Source organism: Parasteatoda tepidariorum, chromosome 11 (genome assembly GCF_982258835.1).
Source record: "Parasteatoda tepidariorum strain Cologne lab strain chromosome 11, Ptep-v5.0, whole genome shotgun sequence".
Classification (NCBI taxonomy): domain Eukaryota; kingdom Metazoa; phylum Arthropoda; class Arachnida; order Araneae; family Theridiidae; genus Parasteatoda; species Parasteatoda tepidariorum.
Window position 1 is genome coordinate 48,483,146 of NC_141765.1, and position 21,653 is coordinate 48,504,798.

General features: G+C 26.2%; 1 protein-coding gene across 2 annotated transcripts in view; it reads left to right on the plus strand.

The window, feature by feature from the left end:
- The window catches only part of LOC107439175 (elongin-A), a 29,429-nt gene extending 10,722 nt beyond the window's left edge, over nucleotides 1-18,707 (plus strand). Inside the window, exons 2-12 of one of the 2 annotated variants that reach the window (XM_071187360.2) lie at nucleotides 3,706-3,812; nucleotides 4,465-4,521; nucleotides 5,583-6,791; nucleotides 7,664-7,772; nucleotides 8,492-8,590; nucleotides 10,864-10,917; nucleotides 11,766-11,863; nucleotides 12,928-13,029; nucleotides 13,892-13,970; nucleotides 16,504-16,719; nucleotides 18,565-18,707. In XM_071187360.2, coding sequence (XP_071043461.1) covers nucleotides 4,486-4,521; nucleotides 5,583-6,791; nucleotides 7,664-7,772; nucleotides 8,492-8,590; nucleotides 10,864-10,917; nucleotides 11,766-11,863; nucleotides 12,928-13,029; nucleotides 13,892-13,970; nucleotides 16,504-16,719; nucleotides 18,565-18,629 — 2,067 coding nt within the window. In that variant the 5' untranslated portion in view covers nucleotides 3,706-3,812; nucleotides 4,465-4,485 and the 3' untranslated portion in view covers nucleotides 18,630-18,707. The remainder of the gene's footprint in view (nucleotides 1-3,705; nucleotides 3,813-4,464; nucleotides 4,522-5,582; nucleotides 6,792-7,663; nucleotides 7,773-8,491; nucleotides 8,591-10,863; nucleotides 10,918-11,765; nucleotides 11,864-12,927; nucleotides 13,030-13,891; nucleotides 13,971-16,503; nucleotides 16,720-18,564) is intronic. The other variant, XM_016051663.3, reaches the window with a different exon arrangement.
- Nucleotides 18,708-21,653: the final 2,946 nt, after the last annotated feature.

Consider the following 21,653-nt stretch of genomic DNA (forward strand, 5'->3'; position numbering starts at 1 on the left):
TTATATATATATATATATATATATATATATATATATATATATATATATACAGGGCTGATTGTGCTCCGGAAAAAATCCGGATATTTCTCTAACCGTGATCCGGAAGTTTCCGGAGATTGAAGGTTCAGATGTCTCAAAAAATCATTAATCACAAAAGTTTTCGGAAATCAAATTTTCAAGGGTGGAACTTAAAAACGCAGTTTATTTTGTTTGTAAGGAGAGCTACTTTATAAGCTTATATTCAAGATTAATATTCATTTTTTATCAGTAAATAGTTATTATAATCATAAGCTCAAGAAAGAAAGACATTTGTAAATTTCAGTTACTTCTCCAAGTCATCATAGGTATGTGTAAAATTTTAAATATATTTTAAGTAAACTAAGAAATATTGAGAAAAAGGAAAAAACCTTGTTTAAATTTTTTTCTAATTTTTCGATTTAAACTTTTTTTTTACTCAAGAAATTTTCCGTAATTTTGACTTGGGCTCACAATCACTCCTGTATATACATACATATATATTACGCTTTGAAAGCATAAACATTGTAAGTTCGTAGTGTGGCCGGTGCTTCTTGAAAAAGATACAGGAAAATGCAGGAATCATAATATAATTTTTTTAAAGTAAGGGCCAGAGCCCCAGAATGACAACCTTACATGCTGGTGGATAGGTAGAGAGTAGCACATTTGACCTTGGAAAGAGGGTTTTTATATCTTTCTGGACAATATATTTAAATATTAATAAGTCTCAGTAGCGTGGGACTGATCAATTTCCCAAGCTACTAAAGCCACATCATCACATTTTTTTGAGATAATTAGATCAATATTATTACTTTCTTGTGGGAAAGGTTTCAAACGTTTGCGCGTTAGATGCAAGCACTATTTGTGGATTAGATTAAAAATATCATTCTTTTAACATGACAGACATATATATATGATTTGACAGACATTTGATTTAAAATTCTCTTGAGAGAGATCTGAATTTATTTAATGACATTGTTATAGTAGATTCGATCTTATACTCAAATTAGTTAAGTTTGTTTAACACATAAATGATGTGCACCAGGCGTGATCACCATTTACACTGGCATAAAATATTGAGTGTTATAAGTGTGTCATTAGATCGAAAGTTTTCCTTATAATAATTTATTGATTTAGGAAGAATTTGTAAAATAATAAATATTGTACATAGTTTTTTTGAAAATGGCACAAATAATCATTGTTTAAATTTTTAAGTATTCAATGATGGGAAATAATTGGTAATGAAATTAAATAATAATTTTATGCACTAAGGAGCAAAAAATAATTCAATTTTTTCACAAATATAACAAAAAAACTTGTATCATTATCGTTTTGTGTGTGTTAATTTGTTTAAATTGGAATATGTTTTAAACGTCGATTAGTGATAAAATTGAGAATTTTGATTGCAACATTATGGAAACAAATGTAACTTGTTTTGTTATCAGATACAGAGCTCCTGTTTAAATGTTAACTTTCTAGCTGTGAAGAAATTAAACATTTTAGCTCAAATGCGTGTTAATTTGTCGAAAATATCGATTGACGATTAATTCTATATGGAAATGAATTCTGCTAGTAACGGTAAAGAAATTATTTAAACTAATATTGTCAGCATACTCAGAACTCCAGTTGATATTAAAGCTCTCTAGCTAGTCAGAAAATTGATAAATTGAGAATAAATTCTATTTTCGAAAAAGATAACGTTAAAATTCGTTTGAAGTGGTTAGGAAACTGTTAAAACTTGTATTCTCATTCGCCCTTCAATCAAGATGTGAGGGCTCTAGGTAATCGGAAAGTGAACACAGTATCGCGTCTGTGGATTGTACCCACAGACGTAACGAAAACATGATTTTCTATACTGCGCTGATACGTTTAAGACTGAATTCTCGAAATTGGTAAATAAATCTTGAATATTTGAAACTATACAAATAGTAGTAATTAATTATATTCTTCGTAAATAGAATAGGCTTTCTAAGGTTACTTGATTTCTCCACCCGCTTCACTTTCCCCATATCCATTACCATGTTTTCCGTGAAAATTTTTCCCCACTCCAGTATATTCCAACTTAATGAAATCTACCGCCATGGGGGGAGGAAAGAATTGCCGTAATATTTGGAGCGGAGAAGGGGAAAGTGTAGAGAGTGGGGAGATTGCATAACTTTGAGATATCAATTCTATTTACTAAGAATATAATTAAATTTACCTAATATTAATTTTATGATGTGTAGACGTGACAGGTTGAATTTAACAATCTTAACATATTTAATATCTTTTATTAAATTTGCAATTGAAATGTGTTCTATAAGTTTTATTAAGGTTTATAGCCCATTTCAATTAATATTAAAAACTTTAATTACAAGTATCTGGTGACAAGAATTATTGTCAATTTTGAGAATGACCCATTAACAAAAATTTAAAAAAAAATTTCATTCACAACGTTAGCAATGTTTTCAAATGGCTTAGATGTTCTCAATCTTGTATCAGTGATGTTGAAAAATTGACAAAAAAAAAATCGAACATTATCAAAACAACACACAGTTTAACATCTAGGCACTAGCTTCCACCACTAACAAGCAAATTGCTCGAATTTCATGGTATTTTAACACTAAATTAAAATATGTAATTGGTTTTAACGGCACTTGAGGGATTCCCAAGTTGAGACCAAATGATAGCTTATGCTGCATAACAGTAAGAATAAAAAATCATCTCTCATATTGTCTTTGTAGCGCATGTATATGTATGAAAAAAAAAGCATGTGTATCTTTCTTTAAAGAGTTTCAAAACCTTTATGATTTTTTTAGTAAGACTTTTTGCTTATTACTTTTAAATTATTAATCTATTTTTGTCCAATATGTTTTTCTTTTGATATATTTTTAAGTTTAAATATTTTATTGCATTTGTTGAAATATCCAGTACAATTTTTATTAATCATATTAAAGAGTATCTTTTGCATAATATAAATGCATCTATTATTTAAAATATATATAAGACTTTTGCAAATACAGTACAGAACCCATTATCCGGAAGTCAGAAAACCGGAAAACCAAAAACCGGAACGAAATTCGATAAATTTTCCCGCCATTTTTCTAAAAAAAATGTTTTTTTCCTCATAAGATTTTAGGATTTTTCTTTCTTTTTTGAAAGATGTTTACCTCACCATCATTTTGGAAATAATCATTAGTGTATTACTTCATCGTTTTTTCTTCTTTTTAAGATTATTTCCCAATACATATATTTTTTTAGTTGGGTTTAACAATAAGAAAACGGCTTTTTGTAGCGATTCAGAAAACCGGAAAAATCAGTTATCCGGAATAGCGATGGTCCCGATCGTTCCGGATAATCGGTTCCCTACTATAAATCTCTTTGAAGAGCTTTTTTATTTAAGCATACTTTAAAATGCGCGTTCAGGAAAATTGACTGATTGTTTGATTCTGTTTTTCAAACTACTCCTTATAAATATTTTATTTTTAAATTAACTAGTAAATCAAAATAAATTTGCATTGTGCTAAGTCCTCCATTTGTATGAATTACTTAATACAGTATTTTTAATTTAGTCTCTTTTTTCAAAAGACTTTAAAGGTCTGCAGTTCCTTTTAAATGGTTGCCACAGTTTCTATAAATTTATAATAATGGTTTTAAATATTTGTTAATGCTTGTAGAAATTTAGTTTTTCAAATATCACTTTATTCTTAGAGATCTGAATATGAAGAAGATCATTTAAAATACTCCATTTGCAGCGCAGTCATTCAGATTCTGGGTCTTTGCTCTGTAATGCCTATGTTTATTTAGTGTTTAAAAAAGTAAGAGAAATCCCAGTTTCAGTTGTTAAAATTTAAGTTTAACACTACTAGAAAGATACATTTTATCTTGTGTTCATGCTCTTAAATACATATTTAAAGCTGTGTCTATTTTCGTGAATTGGCATTTTGAGCTATTTCCATGCATTTCAAACTATATTCAATTTCTTAAAAGGGCATTTTAAGCTGAATCCAAAATAAAGAGCTCACTGATTTGTAACAGTTATCTGTTAGAAATGAAAATAAAAGTTTTACGGAATTTATAAAATTATCTTGGTCTTCATTATAATTGAATTAAACACATACCTTATCCTGCCTCTAGATCTTTGTTATAAAACCTGATTAAACAAAGTAAAATTAGCATCAAATGATCTTTTTTTGTCCAATTAATTTGAGATTAGAAAAATAAAGTTGATGATTTGTCAGATTTTGATAACTTTTTTTTCTCTCACTTTAACATTAATTTAGAGCCTCTAAAATGTGCTGAATTTTGACTTTCTTTCTTACAAGAGAACTCAAAAAAATGTATTCAAAATAGATAAGTTTTACTTAATAAATGATAAACTTATTATTTTAAATCTTTGCTTTTATTTTAATATATAAATATGTTATAACAGTTTCAATAGTGTAATAATATTTCATTATTTTCTTACAGATTCTACGAATCATACACAAGATGTCTAAAATTCCAATAACAATAGAATTGCTTCAGGTAATAATTGTTTAAAAAAATATTTCTGTATCATATTTAATGAATTTCTTAATTGGTGTTTGAGAATGTTGCTGAACATTAACATGACGATAATGTAATTTTGATACCAAATCCATGATTACTTATTGTTCCAAGTGTTTTTGAATGTATGCTTAGATTTAATATTTACATCAAATATTAAACATATATATTTAAAACTGTTTAAATTAATTACTGCTAAATTTTACATGTACTATTATGTGTATGAACCAGAAGTTATCAAAGAATATAATAAGAAAAAAGTTATTAATATTTTTAATTCAAAAATCAAGTGAATAGGATAAGATAGGATTAGATAAAATTTCTATTTTTTTTTTCCAATTTAAATTAGAAATATAAGGATATATCCCATAAACTTAGCTAGTTTTGTGGTCTGCAAGGCAAACAATAAGTTACAGAATATATTAACATTTATTTAAATTTAATTATCTTTGCCTAATTATCTTAAAACATATTTCTAATGTTCAGGGAGTAAAGTGATTATTAAATAATAGGATATAAAAATAAGATTTTGAATGGTAAATCTTAAGTATATATTCAAGCGCATTGATTGTTGAAGCAGAAAAAGTGTTTTAAAAATTTTGTTTATCATTATACATAAAGAAATTTGTTTTGTGGCACTAAATTACTGCTTTTGAAAGTGATTAAGAGATAAATACTTGTGTGGTAAAAAAGTACATAAAAATATAAGTTTTTTTGGTCAAATATTTTGAATCAAATGTTTTGTGGCTTACCTCTTACCTTCACTTATCCCTGGAATTAAAAATAACACAATTCTTATTCACCATAAACTACCTACTCGTTACAGATTGAGATAAATAAACATATGTAGTTAGTGAAAGTTAATAAAAAGTAAAATAAAAAGATTGAACTTAACTAGGTGATTAATGTTAATGAAACATAATAGCTTCCTTCATGTAGATAGTATGTTAATAATATCGTTATTAAAGTTTTATAACATCTATATGTCAAACTCATTAAGTTCTGTGAGAATTTAATAATTTTTAAACTTTGTTTTTAAGGGTACTGGAGCAGGTAAAATTATGAGAGTTATGGCAAAAAAGCCTGGAAATATTGGCTCAAAAGCTTCTTCTGTGTTGAATAAATGGAGAGATGTTGTAGCCAACTCGCAGAAATCAAGTGACCCATCTTCTTTGAAAGAAAACGATCACCCAAAAGCGATGCTACATCACTCTAGTTCCAAATCACATCACAAGTCTGAAAAAGAAACTAAAAAATCTGAAAAGCATAATGAAGAGAAATATCTTAAAAAAGAAAAACATAGTAAAGATCTACATTCTGAAAACAGACATAGCAATTCTGAGCATTCAAAGGAAAAGTTAAAAATGCTTTCTAAGGAAGAGAAGCATTATAAAGAGAAACATTCAACAAAAAGACCTTCAAATGAAGAACTGGAACACGAATTAAAGAAAAAGCATGCTAAGGAAAAAGATATGAAAATAAATTACAAAGTTGAGCATTCTAAACATTCCATCAAACATAATGGGGAAAGTCATTCTAGTAAAAAGAATACAAATAAAAATAAATTAAGTTCTCCTTCTAAAAGTGAAAAAATTTCATCAAAACACTCTTCTAGCTTTCTACAGAAAAACCTTTATGATGAAGATGATGATTCTGATTCTGAGTATGCTAATGCATTTTCAAATAATGAGCAAGAAGTTCCTGCTTCCAACAATTTTGAGAATGCTCATAACAGTGATTCTTCTTCCTCCTTTGAATCTTCTCCTAAAAAGTCTAGAACCTCTGAAACTGATTCCTATAAACCAAGTAGTGAATCAAGGACACATTCAAATAAAGATTTGAAAAGTTCTAGTGATTTTGAAAAGCTTTCTAAGAAAAAACTTGTGAAAGATGGTGAATCAAGTAAAAAGAGTTCCTCTAGTGAAAGAGCTAAAGAGGAAAGAACAAATAATAAATCTAAGACCAAAAAAACTGTTAAAAAAAGCTTAAAAATGTTATCAACTGAGGAATTTACTTCTTCAGAAGCCACATTCGAAGACTGCTTAAGTTTTAATGATATTGTGCCCTTAAAGAAAAAGAAAAATTCAAAACTTGTTTCTAGTTCTTTGTCAAAAAAAGTAAAAGAAATTTCTAAGGATATTGAACATAGTAGTAAAGTGAAAAATTCAAAGGACAGTTACTCTTCACCCATTCCCAGTGAAAAAGAAAAGAATGATTTGAAAGTACCCGAAGAAACAGCAGTAAAATATGTAAGTATCTATGGTTTTCTTTTTCTAAGACAAATAAAAATTTATTCTAATTTTAAGCCTCATCAAACATTTAAATTTAAAACAATTGGTTAGAAAAGGTTCAAGCTAGAAATACATCATCATAAAAATTGCGGGATTGTTTTTTCTTTTTGTAATAATTTTTAATCAAAAACAATTTACAGTGCATTAATTTTTGTAATAAAAACAAATATAACGCAGATTACTTTTTGTTTCTAATCTGCATATTTTTTGACTGAGAGATTATTTTCAAAAATTTGAAAAATAAGATTTTTTTAATATGTGGTTTAAGTTCTCATATGAGAGGAAAGCAATTTTAATACACTTAATTCAAGGATACTTGTAATTTTACACTATTAACAAAAGATTTAAGTTTTTACTTAAAATATTCAAGCTGTCAAGCAAAAAATAGTTTCTAAAACTTGCACACTTTTTATTGATTTTAATATTTTGACAGAATGAAGTAATAGTCAGTAATGATAGAATTAAGTAATACCAGAAAAATAATGCAGGTTTTGACTTCCACTCTATCCAACTCAACATGTTTGCTCTGTTAATTCGATTAACAGTAATAGTAGCTATATTAAACATTGCAATGACAGAATATATTTTACTAAACTGTGGAAACTACTTGAGTTGTGTCTGAAACTCTGTATTTCATTTGTTTCTCAATTATCGAGGAGGCTTCCCTTGATGAACAGAGTTTTATTCTCTATCAGGTATGAAATGAGTGACTCTTTAAGTTATGATATTGTAAATTTTTTTAAAAACCTTTTTGAAAATAAAATATTTCATAAATTGGTAACAATTTACTTATGGTGCCACACATATATGAACTAAATATTTCTTTGCAGACATCACCAGAAAAATGTGTTGATATAGCATCTACATTACCACAGACACAACCAAATTATAGGCCTCTTCCACAACGAAACTATGATTTCAGTCCCATAAAGAAACGAGGTAACATTAAATTCTTGTTACTTTTGGAAAATGTTTTATTTCTTTTTAAAAATGAAATCTCAACCTTAAGCTTGATATACAAATCATAATTTCAAAATTAGAACTTTTCTAATTTTTTATAGTTTTTGCTTGGTGTAAAAAAAATTGTTATACAGAGATGAAAACTCATATTTAAAAATGTGTTGACAGATTCACATATTTATGCTAATTCAGTATTTCTTCTAAATTCTCTTAACTCAAATTTTGTCACAGGCATGCAATAGGCCTAGAAGTATTTATTTATTGTCCAAAATAACAAAAATATTCGAGAAAAATTTTAAAATTCATCTTTTAAATTCTGAAATTCAAAAGAGGAAAATCTTAAGATCTGTTTACTTTATTAAGTATAACTAGACCTCCAGCAACTCATACTTATTGTTAAAACAGTAATTTTGAATTTAAGATATAATACAAACTTCATACTTATCTAAAAACAAAAATAGAATAAGCAAATAAAATAATATGCATTTAACTATTTGATAAAAATTTGTGCTTTCTCTGAAATGTAAATTTTTTTTAATGAAAAACAGTATTCAAAGTATAAAAATAAATAATTCTTAAGCCTCATATCTTTTTCTGTTTTTTTCTTCTTTTAAAGTGAAAGGTATAGAATGTGCTGAATTTCTTGAACTTTAAATAAGAATCCTTTTTTTCTAATATTTCTTAATTCTATTTCATAGAAAACATGTCTAATGAAGATGCCATAAAATTTACGTCTTCCCGCAAGGAAAAAACTGCAGTATATTCTGGAAGAAAAAATAAGAGTAACTATTTAACAGGTAAAGTATCTAAAACTTTCAATTGAGTTGATTTTATATTTTAATAAATTTATTTTTATGTATTGTAATGATGGTTATCAATTTAATTCACTGACCTTATACAGGGTTCCCACTGTCTGAAAAGTTTTTAAAGTTATAACAAAAGTGACATATATCTAGATGTTTTAAGCTATCAAAAAATAATATTTAATCTAACGGAAATACATATGGGTGCAAAAAATAATTCTAGAATAATTTCGTAATTCATTAATGAAAGATAAATTTAGGCATTTTTCAGTAGTTCTCAAAAATCTTAGCTACCATTCATTTATTTTTTATAAGTAGTGGGAACCCTGTTATAATTCATTGCCCAGAACTCAGTTTAAAGTTAGGGTCTCGTTTTTTCCCACAAAACAAACTTCCTTTTCTTTATTATTTAACAGAGAAATGTTTCTCAAACAGGAACAAGAGTCTATCTTTATAAGCAAATTAATTAGTTCAGACAATAATTTAAATTACAGAATCAGCGAAAGAAAAGAATGTAATTCTTCTGAATGAATATACTATTTTTTTATGGACTCAAATTTTGAATCTTCAAAAATCAAAATGTAATTACATATATGGTCATAATAGTTCATTTGGAAAGCCAAAGATTCTGACCCTTTAATGTTAATTTTACTCTAAATTATTTTTTATACATTTGTTAACTTTTCTCCAAAAAGAGTTCTATGTAAATTTTTATTTTAAAAATATATAATTATTTAAATTGTTAGTATTATAAAAAGAAACTGATATTGGAAGATGAAAAATTTTTGCAGAATTTTAAGATGTGCTAAATGTCGAAATTCAGAAAAATTGGATGAATAGTTCTGGAGACATTAAAATCTATAATACAACTTTTGAATTTTTCTTTCTAGAAACCATTTAATCAGGTTTAGTTGCATTTTGAGTTTTGATCGTTAAAATTATATAGTATGACATGATTTAAATTTTATGTTTGTTAAAATTTTTATTTATAACTTAAATGATTGAATAAGATGTCATTTAAGTTATTAGCAAAATTTTAATCACAAAGATTTATGTCTAACAAAGATGTCATCAAAGAAGCGAGTTCAAAATAGTTGTATATTTTTAATTTAAAATTTTTGATTTCATGAACTTAATTTTAAAAATTTTTCTCATATTTAAAATTGTGAGCAAACAGTTTACAAATTAGGATATTTGTTTTAAAAATGTAGGAAAAAATGCAATAGATAAATAATAATAAAAATATACCTGTAGCAGTTCAAACTTTTAGCTACTCTTCTAACTTATTTATTGGGAGGAAGTTATTTTCATTTGAGGGAATCTGATTTTGTGCAACTTAATTTGCTTGTTAAAGGTGAATCTCTTGAACCATTTATTTATTCAAATTTTTTATTTGTTTTAAAAATGTAGGAAAAAATGCAATAAATAAATAATAATAAAAATATACCTGTAGCAGTTCAAACTTTTAGCTACTCTTCTAACTTATTTATTGGGAGGAAGTTATTTTCATTTGAGGGAATCTGATTTTGTGCAACTTAATTTGCTTGTTAAAGGTGAATCTCTTGAACCATCAAAATTACTGCTTAGTAATGTGAAAATATGATCATTAGCTGAGAAGTTATAAGTGTAATTCCTTTATTTCTCCCTGTACACGTATAATTTTCCAACATAAATATTTTATCATTGCTTATTTTAAACTTTATTAGATTTTTTGTGGATATTCTAGAATTTTCATAATGATAATTCAAAATAATTTTTAATTAAATCCTCTTTGCCTTTCTTCAACCTTCTGACAGTTTTTAAAATGGTCAAATCTGGGAGAATATTTCTCCACTATCCACCATTTCTCAATCTAATAGTTTTCCTGTGTGGGTAAGACTGCTGGTTGAAATGAGACTTGCAACGTGTTTAATAACAATAGAGTTAATAATTAGCAAATTTCCATTTTTTTTAATTTCAGAGCTTCTTATAATCTTAGATATATAAATCTGTTATATTAAAATGCCTGTTGAATTAATATTAATTTCTACCAGAATTCAATTTTAAAAAGGAAAAAATTGCTTACCTGATTCTTGCTGAAACTCATTAGAGTTTCTCATATTGATATTTTATTTATTCAAATTTTTTTGTACATTGAAATTTCTCTTTTGAACTATGTAATTAAAGTATATTTCAGTATTTACTTGCTTTAAATATGAGATGTTAAAAATCATTTATTTATGCCATCATTATTATCTAATCATTATATTATCATTTTTTTCATGCAGCGGTACCAACTTTGTTTGAATGCTGCACAAGGGTTCTTATAGAAAATATTGATGGTAAGTTTCTCAATCCTATTTTAGAAACTGAATACTATTCAGCATGAAAGTATGTTGGCACATCAATTTACTTAGTTACAACTGCAATATCCTTTAGTTAATGTGTAAATCTAATGCTAGTAAATTAATTATTTGAAAAGTAATTTTACGTGTGGACTGTTTTTAGGAACAATTAGATCAAATTTCTCTTTTATTTAGCAGTTAAAGATTGCAATTTAAAGACTATGGAATGGCAATGATCATAAAAATCAAATTAGAAGGAACTGGCAGAAAATATCTCGGAAAGCAGTAAACAGTTGAAATTAGTAGAAACTTCAGAAACCCACTATAATAAACCTATTTTTTCTAGTAACTTACCACCGCTCCTATAACATTGAATTGATGTAGGATAGTACTCATTTTTTTCAAAATGTTTACTATCTTTCTCTTTGTACTTCCTATATTTTTATTATTAATCATAACTTTTTAAGTATATATTAATGAAAGAAAAAAGCCAATGAATACTTTCTTCTGAATAAAATTAAGATACATCGATAACATTTTTGTTTTTACTAATATTTGGATGTGTTTGTTGAGCAGTACCAAATATCTACCCTTTGTTTAAAAGGATTTTATTCTTTGTTACATTCTAACCAGTACTCTCTCTATACAAATTTATGTTGAAAAATAAATTATCTTATGAAGTCTCAACATACTTAATTAAATAGGCCATTTTTTCCTATGTTTTTAAAGAGAATATAAACAGAAATAAAGCCTTTTGTAATAACCTGCTTTTTTCACAAGTTGTGATAATTATATTGATGTTGTTATAATAAATGCTTCATTTATTTATTTTTTTTAATTTTTAGACATTGAATATATGGGTGAGATCCCTTATTTCCTCTTAGAATCAATGCTTCAAAGATGCACTCCATCACAGTTATACAGAATTGAAGATTTTAATCCTGTAAGAATTATTCACTTGAGATATCTGTGTTTCACATTTAAAAAATATCTAATTATCTCTCTATTGTTTACATTACTTTTCTAAAAAATTATGAGAATTTAGAAGATCTATAATTACCTAATATATATATTAATTGAAATGATTAACAATTGTTATTGTTTTTAAATTATAATTTGAGACTAATGGTAAATTGAACTACCAATAGACCAAAAGTTTTGTTCGTGCTATCACATTTAAGTTGTCATATTTGAAGAATTTTTTCAGATTTTAATTAATCTTTACAAAAATTTAACTTAATTATAGTGTTGCACATTCAAACACATATTGAGCAGAAATTGAAAAACTTCAGTTGAATATGCTATTTCTATATATTGAATTCACAAACAAAAGAGCTCTACTTATTTTAGATAAAATACAAGTAGTGCTTCAAAAAATTTAGAAAATCTTCAGTAATTCCATTTTAAGATTTATTGTTTAAAGGCGTTGTTGTGCTCTAATTTCATTTCTAGACCTTTTGAAAATGTTTTTTACTTCACTTAAATTTGGATATGTGCATAGAAACAGAAATTAAAAAATATATATATAGATAACAATTCTTTCTTTGCATTGTTGTAAACATGCTTTTTGATGATATCGAAAAATTAAATCAAACTTTTTTAATAGTTTTTGTCAATTAAAAATTGGACATGAAAAAATTTTAAGCTTAAATGGACTTCATTAAGTTTAATTTATTTTTACGTTATTTTTGGTCTATTCTTAATAGTATTGACAAAAACTAGATATTAAATCATGGATTAATGAGTATCCATTGTAATGTAAAACTAGCATTATACCTCCACAAAAGTGATACAGTTAGGAATTGACATAAAAAAATTTACAATTTGTATGAATTAATATATGCTGTTATTGCGATTGCTGCAAAATGTTATTTGTGAATTAATTTACTATATATCTATTTAATTTGAAGTAAAGAAAGGGCATATTTCATATAGGTGGAACTTGATTTTCAATAGTTATAATTTACAATAAGCATGTTTAATGTTAATCTTGAATTTTTATTCTAGTACTTATTAGAAGATACTAATGAACTATGGGAAGTTCATTGTAAAAGGGACTATCGCACAGCAAAACCTCAAGAAAATGAAACTTGGCGAGAATTATATTGGGTATATGTTAAAGTTTTTATTTTATATTGATATTAAATCTGCTCTATTACTGGTTTTCTTAATAAATCAAGACACATGTTAATTTCATTTTTTGTCTTATGTTTTGCAAAATTGTTTTTTTAGATGCTACAATTTTAAATAATAAAAATATGAATTAGCAATTAGCTGAGACAAAAATGAAAAATTTACTTTTTGCAATTTTTATATTTCCCTTCACTTGCATGCATTGATTACATAAAAATTACACATCAGGAATGGATTTCTTTGGAATGTTCAAGACATGTTAATTATAAAAGAAAAAAATTTCAAAATATACGTAATTTTGACATAATTTTTATTCTGGTTATCTGATTAAATTTTATTATTAAAGTCTAAAATAAATTAGTCGAATAGTTAAAAAAGAGCAACAAACAATTTAATATTTTGATAAGGAAATTCTTGATAACCTATAAAGATTGTATCCAGTACAAAATTCTCATGTAATAGACATAAGCAGTATAAGTTCCTTAAGCCAGACTGCTACCAAGTTTTCCCAGTTGCCCTTTTTGTCGCTTTTCTACATTTAATTATGTTCCAAAATGTGTTTTTTTCCCCACTTCTTTTAGTTTCTGTTTGTAATTGTACTATTTTGTTTCTTGTATTTATAACAATGGTTCTTCTATAGTAATCAAATTGTAATTAACTATGCATTATGAAATTTAGGACTATTTTAAATATTATTAATTTAAAGCAGCGATTTAGTTTTATTGCAGTGATATAGTTTTATTTCTCTCCTTAAACTATGTGTATTTGTTTATCTTTTTGTGATATCAAACTTCTGGAATTCAAAATCCCTTTTACTTATGCTTCTTTCTTCAAATAGCGCTCGCATGATGAACGTGAACAGCGATTGAGAAGTGTAACTGCAAATATTTCTGCCTTGATTGCTAATTCTAATCCAAGTAAGAAATTGGTTGCTTGCAAGTAATATTTTTAGTATAATGTTTCAGAACCATTATAATTTCCAATATAAATTATAATGTTTCAGAACCATTATTATTTTCAATATAAATAAAAATTTTGACTTTAATTGCTAAGAGTAGATAAGTTGAAAATTGAACAGTATTTCTATTTTGCTCAGTGTTCTTAAGAAATTGTTTTGAGCAAAGAATGCTGTAAAATGTAACTACAAATATTTCTAATTATTATTCTGAGTTATAAAATATGTATACAGGGGTCTGTTTAGAAGAAATTTGGGTCCATTAACGGACCCTTCACGAAATATCTTTTCATAAAAATGGACCCATCACAAAATATTTTAACTTGAAAACAGACCCTTCACAAAATGATTTATATTTTAATCAGACCCTTCACAAATTTGTTTATCTTCATCATTGTTTTGTTTATCGAATAAACCCTTCCCCGGAAGGGCGGGGGGAGGGGCGAAGGAAGATTTTGTCTTCAGCAGACCCTTCCTTTATTCATCTGAAATAAATATTCGGCGTTCAGCAGTATAATGCTAAATACCAAATATTTTTATGTTGCATCTCAAATATAGTAGCATGCTGTTTATTTTTTAAAATTTAACTTTTTTAAATTATAATTTTACAGTGTTGAGCATAATCTTGTATGTCTTTACAATTTAAAAACTCCTTGAAAAAGTTTTTTGCAATAACAGGACCCTATTTGCACAAATTCACAAAAGCCGGACCCTTGTTGAAAGAATGTGACTTAACGTTTATTTTATATTCACGAATTATGAGTAATTTTTTCATAATTTTACAAAAACGGACCTTTCACAGACCCCTGATATACATATATATATATACGACAGTCAGTATTTTTATTTTAAGTTATTCAAAAATTATGTTCTCAAATTTTCGGTGCTATTGCTCCAATAAAAATTTTTTTTAGTTTTTATGGATAACTTCTGAAAAATTTTAATTTCTAAAGAATCGAAAAAATCTAATAAAAATTTCTAAAAAATCGAACTTAATAATTCTATGCTATTTGCTGTATTTCAGTATCTTTTCAAAATTATATTGCATGAATGTTGCTTTTATTAATAACTTCACAATGACTTTCAACATAAAAGAAAACATTAAAAATATCAATATGATAGCCGTTGACAGTTGTAGTTAGTTCATCTGCTAAATGACATTATACAGATAGCCTTTTCTGTTACTAGCTAACAAATAACTAACTTCTTCCCACAAGCTGGAAGAGTTTTGTAAACTTATTAAGTGTGATAGTTCAGAACAAATATAGTTTTTGTTCATATATTACTAAAATTAGGTAAAAACAGAGATTTCCAAGAATCTTTAAGTATGTTTCTGTTGAAAAGATATGTTCTTTATCTGTTTACTTTTTACAATCTTTGCCTTTTTTTGTGTACCTTCAATATTTCAGTACACGATAAAATAAAAAGGGTTTGTGATTTGCACAAATAATAAGAAAGATAAAATATCTTGATTAGAATAACATCATATTAAGCTCTGATTAAAGTAGGTAATGTAATTATGCATATTATATTATCAATTAAAAAATGCATGTTATATTATCAAAATAATGTAATAAATACAAACTACTTTGAATAAAGTTATGCTTTTTAAAGTTAAATTTATAGAAAAAAATCTAAGATAAAAGTTAGTAAAGCTAATCTGAAAATCTAATATCTGAAGTCAGTGGCTTAAAATGTGTGTTGAGTTTTAAAAATTAAATATTTCCAATCTGCATTAACTGATTTTCTGCTATTTTAAAATAATTCGTAATTACTTAAAAACTTTTTGAATCTTTGCAGTTATGTGCATTTAATTATCTATTATATTGTATGTCTTTCATTCTGTTAGTGTGTCAACAACACATATCTTATAAAATTTTTATTGTGTAAAAAAAATTTTTGGTGTATTTCTTGAAATGGTTTCCAAAGATTTGACTGAGTTCAAAGTTCTTTCCCTTTGAAAGAATGCTGAAAAGACGGCCACAGTGCATTTCTTTCAATTTAATTCTATATCTATTAAATATTTCATTTTAAATTATGTTGAATTGAAAACCTTATTTTAATTTTGAAATGGGAAGACAAGATTAACTTTCTGAAAAATACCTTTGATTTGATATTAATTTTCAAATGCAAATTCTATTGTGTAAGAACACACACAAAAATTACATAATTACATCTTCTTTAAATAGACTAAATTGTTTCAAAACTTATTTTTTAATTTAAAACTTTAGTTATTTGATTTAATTTTTAATCAATAAAATATGCACTGACCTTATTTAAATAACACATATAGGTCTATATAGTTAAAAAATTATTTTCAAACTTAATTATGTGTTACCACAACTACTAGAAAATACTTAAGACTTACTCCAATATGTATGAAGCTATAAACAAAAATTTTTGAAACATTTAATAAAATATAAAAATTTAGAATTAGAAATTAATATATTTAATCAGATTATTTTTTATTAATTTTCTATTATTCTTTGTTTTAGCTCGAAAGGCTAAACTGGCATATGTTGATTCTGTAGTTAAACCTCCTCGCGACGTTGCACGTAGGCAAGCAAAGCATGGAACTGCTTTACCAACAAATCATACTGTCAAGGCTGGCCCTGCTACAAAAGATTGCCCTAGACCAACAGCTCCATCTATTAACTCAGCAAATTCAGCTGCATCAACTAGTCGTCCACGAGCTGAAGCCAAACCAATGAGTAAGCATAACACTAGCCTCCAAAGTTTTGGTGAATGAGACCAAGTATAGATTTGTTTAGGTATTGGTATTCTAAAAAGTAGTTAACTGATATATCCTCAAGACATATAAAAAGTTGCCTTAGAAATACTAGTTAATATAGTTTTGATTAAAAAGTTTTTTATAAAATATATATTAGTGCATTGCAAGAAAACCCTTTTTAAGTAAAAAAAAACTTCTACATAATTGTTTTAAATTTTCCAACTAGCTTTCCCACTTTTATTTAAAGTCTAATATACAAGAAAGCTAATGACAAGCTATTCTTCAAAAATAGTAAAATGATTATTAAAATTTATTTGATCTCACCTCTGAAAAATATTTGATCCGCAGTCTAAAGAGCAGATAAAATCATGAACATAGTTACTACTGTCTAATCAATGATAACCAATATTTACTCTAGAGAGAACAATTATTTTAAACAAAAAGAAATTTATTTGGCATTCTTTCTCTTTTTTCTTTTTTTTTCATTACAACTGAAAAGAATATTTGAGGTTTTATGTTTTAAATATACACATCCAGTCATTAATTTTAATCCAGTCATTTTGTTTTTTAAATTAAGTTTTGAATCCAGTTGCTTGTCAGCAATAGAAACAACTCTTTTGCCTATATAAGTTAGTATAAGAAAATAATTGTGAGAAAAATTCTTTAAACTTCAAGATATTTTGGGACTTAAAGTCCTATTTGAGTGTGTAGAATTTTTAAAGGCTAAGTTAATGTTTTTACTCATTTATGAAAACTTAATTTTTTATAACCTATAATGGCCCATTGTTTATTTTTTATTATAACAGTACATCCATTTTTTTCCTGGTGATTACATTCCAAAAAATCAGTCTACAAATTTTATAAGATGTTTGAAACAAAGACAATTTGTTTATATTCTATATTATAACTAAGTTTATAAGATTTTGATTCTTAATAAACATCTATTCTCAACCTATTTATAGAATAAGATGTCATTCCTTCTACTGATTCAAATTATGGTGCGAATAAATTAAGGAAAAGACTTAACTACAATGACTCACTCATAATTTAAGTACTTTGTCATGGTATCAAAATTTGTTTTAAAGTTCAATTAAGAAGCAAGGCAAACTAATTAAGCAAACCTCTTTCTTAGTTTTTATGTGCATATAGAAAAAAAAGCAGATGCATTTATTGCAGCTATTAATTTTTAATAAATATCTATTAAGAAATTAATTGTAACAATTTGTAAATTTATTTTGTAAAACCAATTGCTTTTTATCATATGACATCAAATCACTTAGCAATTGCGATTCCTTCTCAAGTTCGTGTGTAATTGCTAAAACATATATTAGGCTTTTATAATTTTAATTTAGAAAGTATCAATTACCTCTGTAAAAGCAATATATATATATATATATATTTATTTAGCTTTCTTAAAGCTTTTTTTTTTACTTACAATTAACTTTTTTTAGTTATTTAAAAAGAAAAACCTAAAAATAATAGGTTTTAGATTTGGTCTGTTACATCCAATTTTTATTAGTAATATTAAAATTTGAGCATAATAGTTTATGGGCTAATTGAGTTGAGTGATGTTATGAAATATTAAACCTAGCACGGATTCTATGTTTGTTTTGCACTGTTTATTTGTATGTTGTATTGTATAAAATTAAAGCAATGAGAAGAAAAAAAATCTATCTCCTTCCAAGTTAATAATTTACTATAAATATTCCACTAATAACATTGATATTAGGTTTTTAAATTATGATTTTAATCTTCAAAAAAATTATATTAAGATATTTGATTAAAATAAGTGCAATTTTCAACAATTTAATATTTTTCTTTTCAGAACCTAAAATAGCTCCTTTAATGGCTAAAACATTGAAGAGTATGAAGAAATGCTTTCGCCGGTGAAATAAAAAATAAAGAAAGAAAAAGAAACGATTTGTACATATTAGTGAAAAATACATTAAAATTTATGTATGTATTCAACATATATTTTTATTTATTGTAAACTATTCTTTACTGTTTTGTTAGGAATTTTAAAAAAAAAAGTTTATATAAATATATAAAATATTAAATTCATCTGTGATATGATTTATAATATAAAATAAATTAGGAAAGATATAGAATTGTTACGTCTGTGCCATATAAATGAACTTCAAAATTTGTAATAAAGTAAGTTTTAAAAAAAATGATGGAAATGTCATCTTGTAACAAATAATTAACGACATTTGGTTGTTTCATTTAAAATTTATTGGGTATCAAGAGAGTTTTGTCAAAAATTTATGTTAAATTTAGTAGCTTATGTTTAAGCACAGCTTCCCAAAATATAACTCTGATAACCAGGGTTGGTTTTAAGCTTGATGAGACTCAATACTTATAGGTAAAAGGGCCCCTCTATATTTCAAACATTGTGTGTGAAAAAAAATATATCTTATCTAATTAGTTTAAAAAACATATTTAATATTTAAGAATTTTCTTCCTGTTAGTTAATAGTTTGTTGAATGCAAAAAGGAATTTAAATTATGCTATAAATATATATAAAATGGGCTGCTTAATGTAGTTGGAAAACAATCCCCCTATTTGAAATTTTTATATCACATTTTCTTTTCTTATATTCTTGTTGTGCAGTAAATAATTACAAGGTAATTCTTCATGAATTGTTTTTTTAAATTAGTGGAAATAAAATTATTGGAAAACCCATTATCATTTAGACTTCTCCTTAAAAAGCACAAAAGCTATTTAGAAAGTTGCAAGAAACTTCTTAAAGTGTAAAGATATTCAAATTAAGACTTTTTTTTATAAGTTACCAAGTATTAGTAAAATTATGAAAATGTTTTTAAATGCCTTTTGCAATATAATAGCACTGCTTTAAATTCGTAGAAGTGCTCTTTTTTTTTTGTTCGTAGTTTATTGCCGATCCTCTTAATGTCTGGAAGTTTTAAACTTCACTCATAAAGATGAGTAATTGAATGATCTAAATACCTTTGAAGTTATAAAACAATTCTCTTATTGTGTCTTATGAAATTTTTTTTAAAAAAATACCCAAAATTGTCCCATTACTGTAGGGTAAACCTTACAATAAAAAATAATGATTTCTATCATTTAGCTCAATCAACACCCTGAAACAGAGACAGTATGACACATGGCATGTTTACAAGTTGGTGGCAACATTGGTATTTCAGTGGCACAGGAGAAGTACCTATTAAATTACTTTCCATCATTTACACTGTATGCAAAAACATTTTAAAAAAGTTGTAGGAAAGACTTAGCATAATGAAGTATGCGTGTTGTTATTAATGAACCCGAATTATGTTGCAAATTGTGAAAAATTTGCTGTGTAATACCTTTGTTATATACAATATAATGACTTTGCTGCTAAAATTCAATAAGTCTCACACTAAATGGGATTAATACATGTAATTTTTAATATATTTTATTAAATATATGTAATTTGAAAAGTAAAAAACTTATTTTGATAAGTGTTTTGAAAGGGATACTGTTTATTAAGTGAAAAAAAAAATTTATATAATTTTAATTGTAATGATAATTCCAAATTTTCATACTAGAAAAAATTAAAAACATCTAACATAAATTTCCTTCAGAGACAGAAATTTAAAAAATTTAATCATAGGTTCTGAAAGCAAGTAACTGAAAGATATTAGCCTGTACACAGTTTCACTGGTCTGTTTATGTATCTCGATTAGATTTTTTTTTTAAAAAAAGCGTTAATAAATTGAAATAAAAAATTACATAACAAAGAACATGTTAGGTCACAATTTTGATGACAAAAACGCAGACCAAAATATGAACAGTATACCATTCCTTTACAAAGATTGTTGGTTGAAGATCACTGCTAATTATTTTATGGTGGTTCCAGTGAAATTTTAGTAATGTCTTACCAATAGACTGCAATTAATTTTGTGCCCTGATTATCTTAAATTTTATTACTAATAAATTATAAAAGGGTGCCCACTTAAGTCTTTGCCTTGCCTCAATATTAAACTAAAATATATCAAAATTTTGTTATTTCCATTTTTTTTTAAAGCAAGCTAAAAAAAAGCAAATACGGTAACACATTATAGTACTTTAGTTTGTAATCAAAACAGTGGTTTAAAGATTATTTTTAAGAAGAAATAAAAGCACTCTCAAAAATTCACCTGCAAAAAGTGTTCCAGTCACGGAACATAAAAATATGCCCGCAAAGCTCTCGTGGACATTAAAAATATTGGTCTACTAGTAATTTTTTTATTAAATGTATAGCTAATTGAATTCATTTTGTGCTCGTAAAAGATATCTCTAGTTTCGGCCTTGGCGTTATTGAGGCTCAATCAATTTGTCAAATCAAGGCAAAGTAGTGAGTCAACAGATGTCAAAGTCTGACATCTGTTGAGGAATGAGAGGTGCAAGTTCATTCTCTCTAATGCAGATAGAATTGTTGTTTGTTACCAGCTGGGTTTAAACCCAGCACCTTTTTCACAATAACCTGTAGCTGTGACTATCATGGAAAAGGGTGTACAGTGTGCAAAATAAAAAATGGACCACCCTGAATAACTTTTGATCTAATGATCGTATCTTCATATTCTAGGATTTAATCGTAAAGGTTCGAGGGGGTGATTTCAATTTTATTTTGCCATGTAAAATTACACCCATTAAAATAATGCAAAAAATTATATATCTTGCTATACAAATTTTTTTCAACCATTATTAAAGAAAATAATAAATATTTACTTAAAGTTATATTTTGCTTGGAATTATTTTTGGATAATTGAATAGTATAATTGTACGCAAAATTTTTTTAATTCACTTAAAAAAGTTTTTGAGATATAGTGAAACATGCAAAAGATGAAATTAGCATTTAAGGGGCCCAAATTTTGGACCACTACTCCTGACTAAATTATGGGGACCATATTTTGGAGGTCAGAAATCAGAATC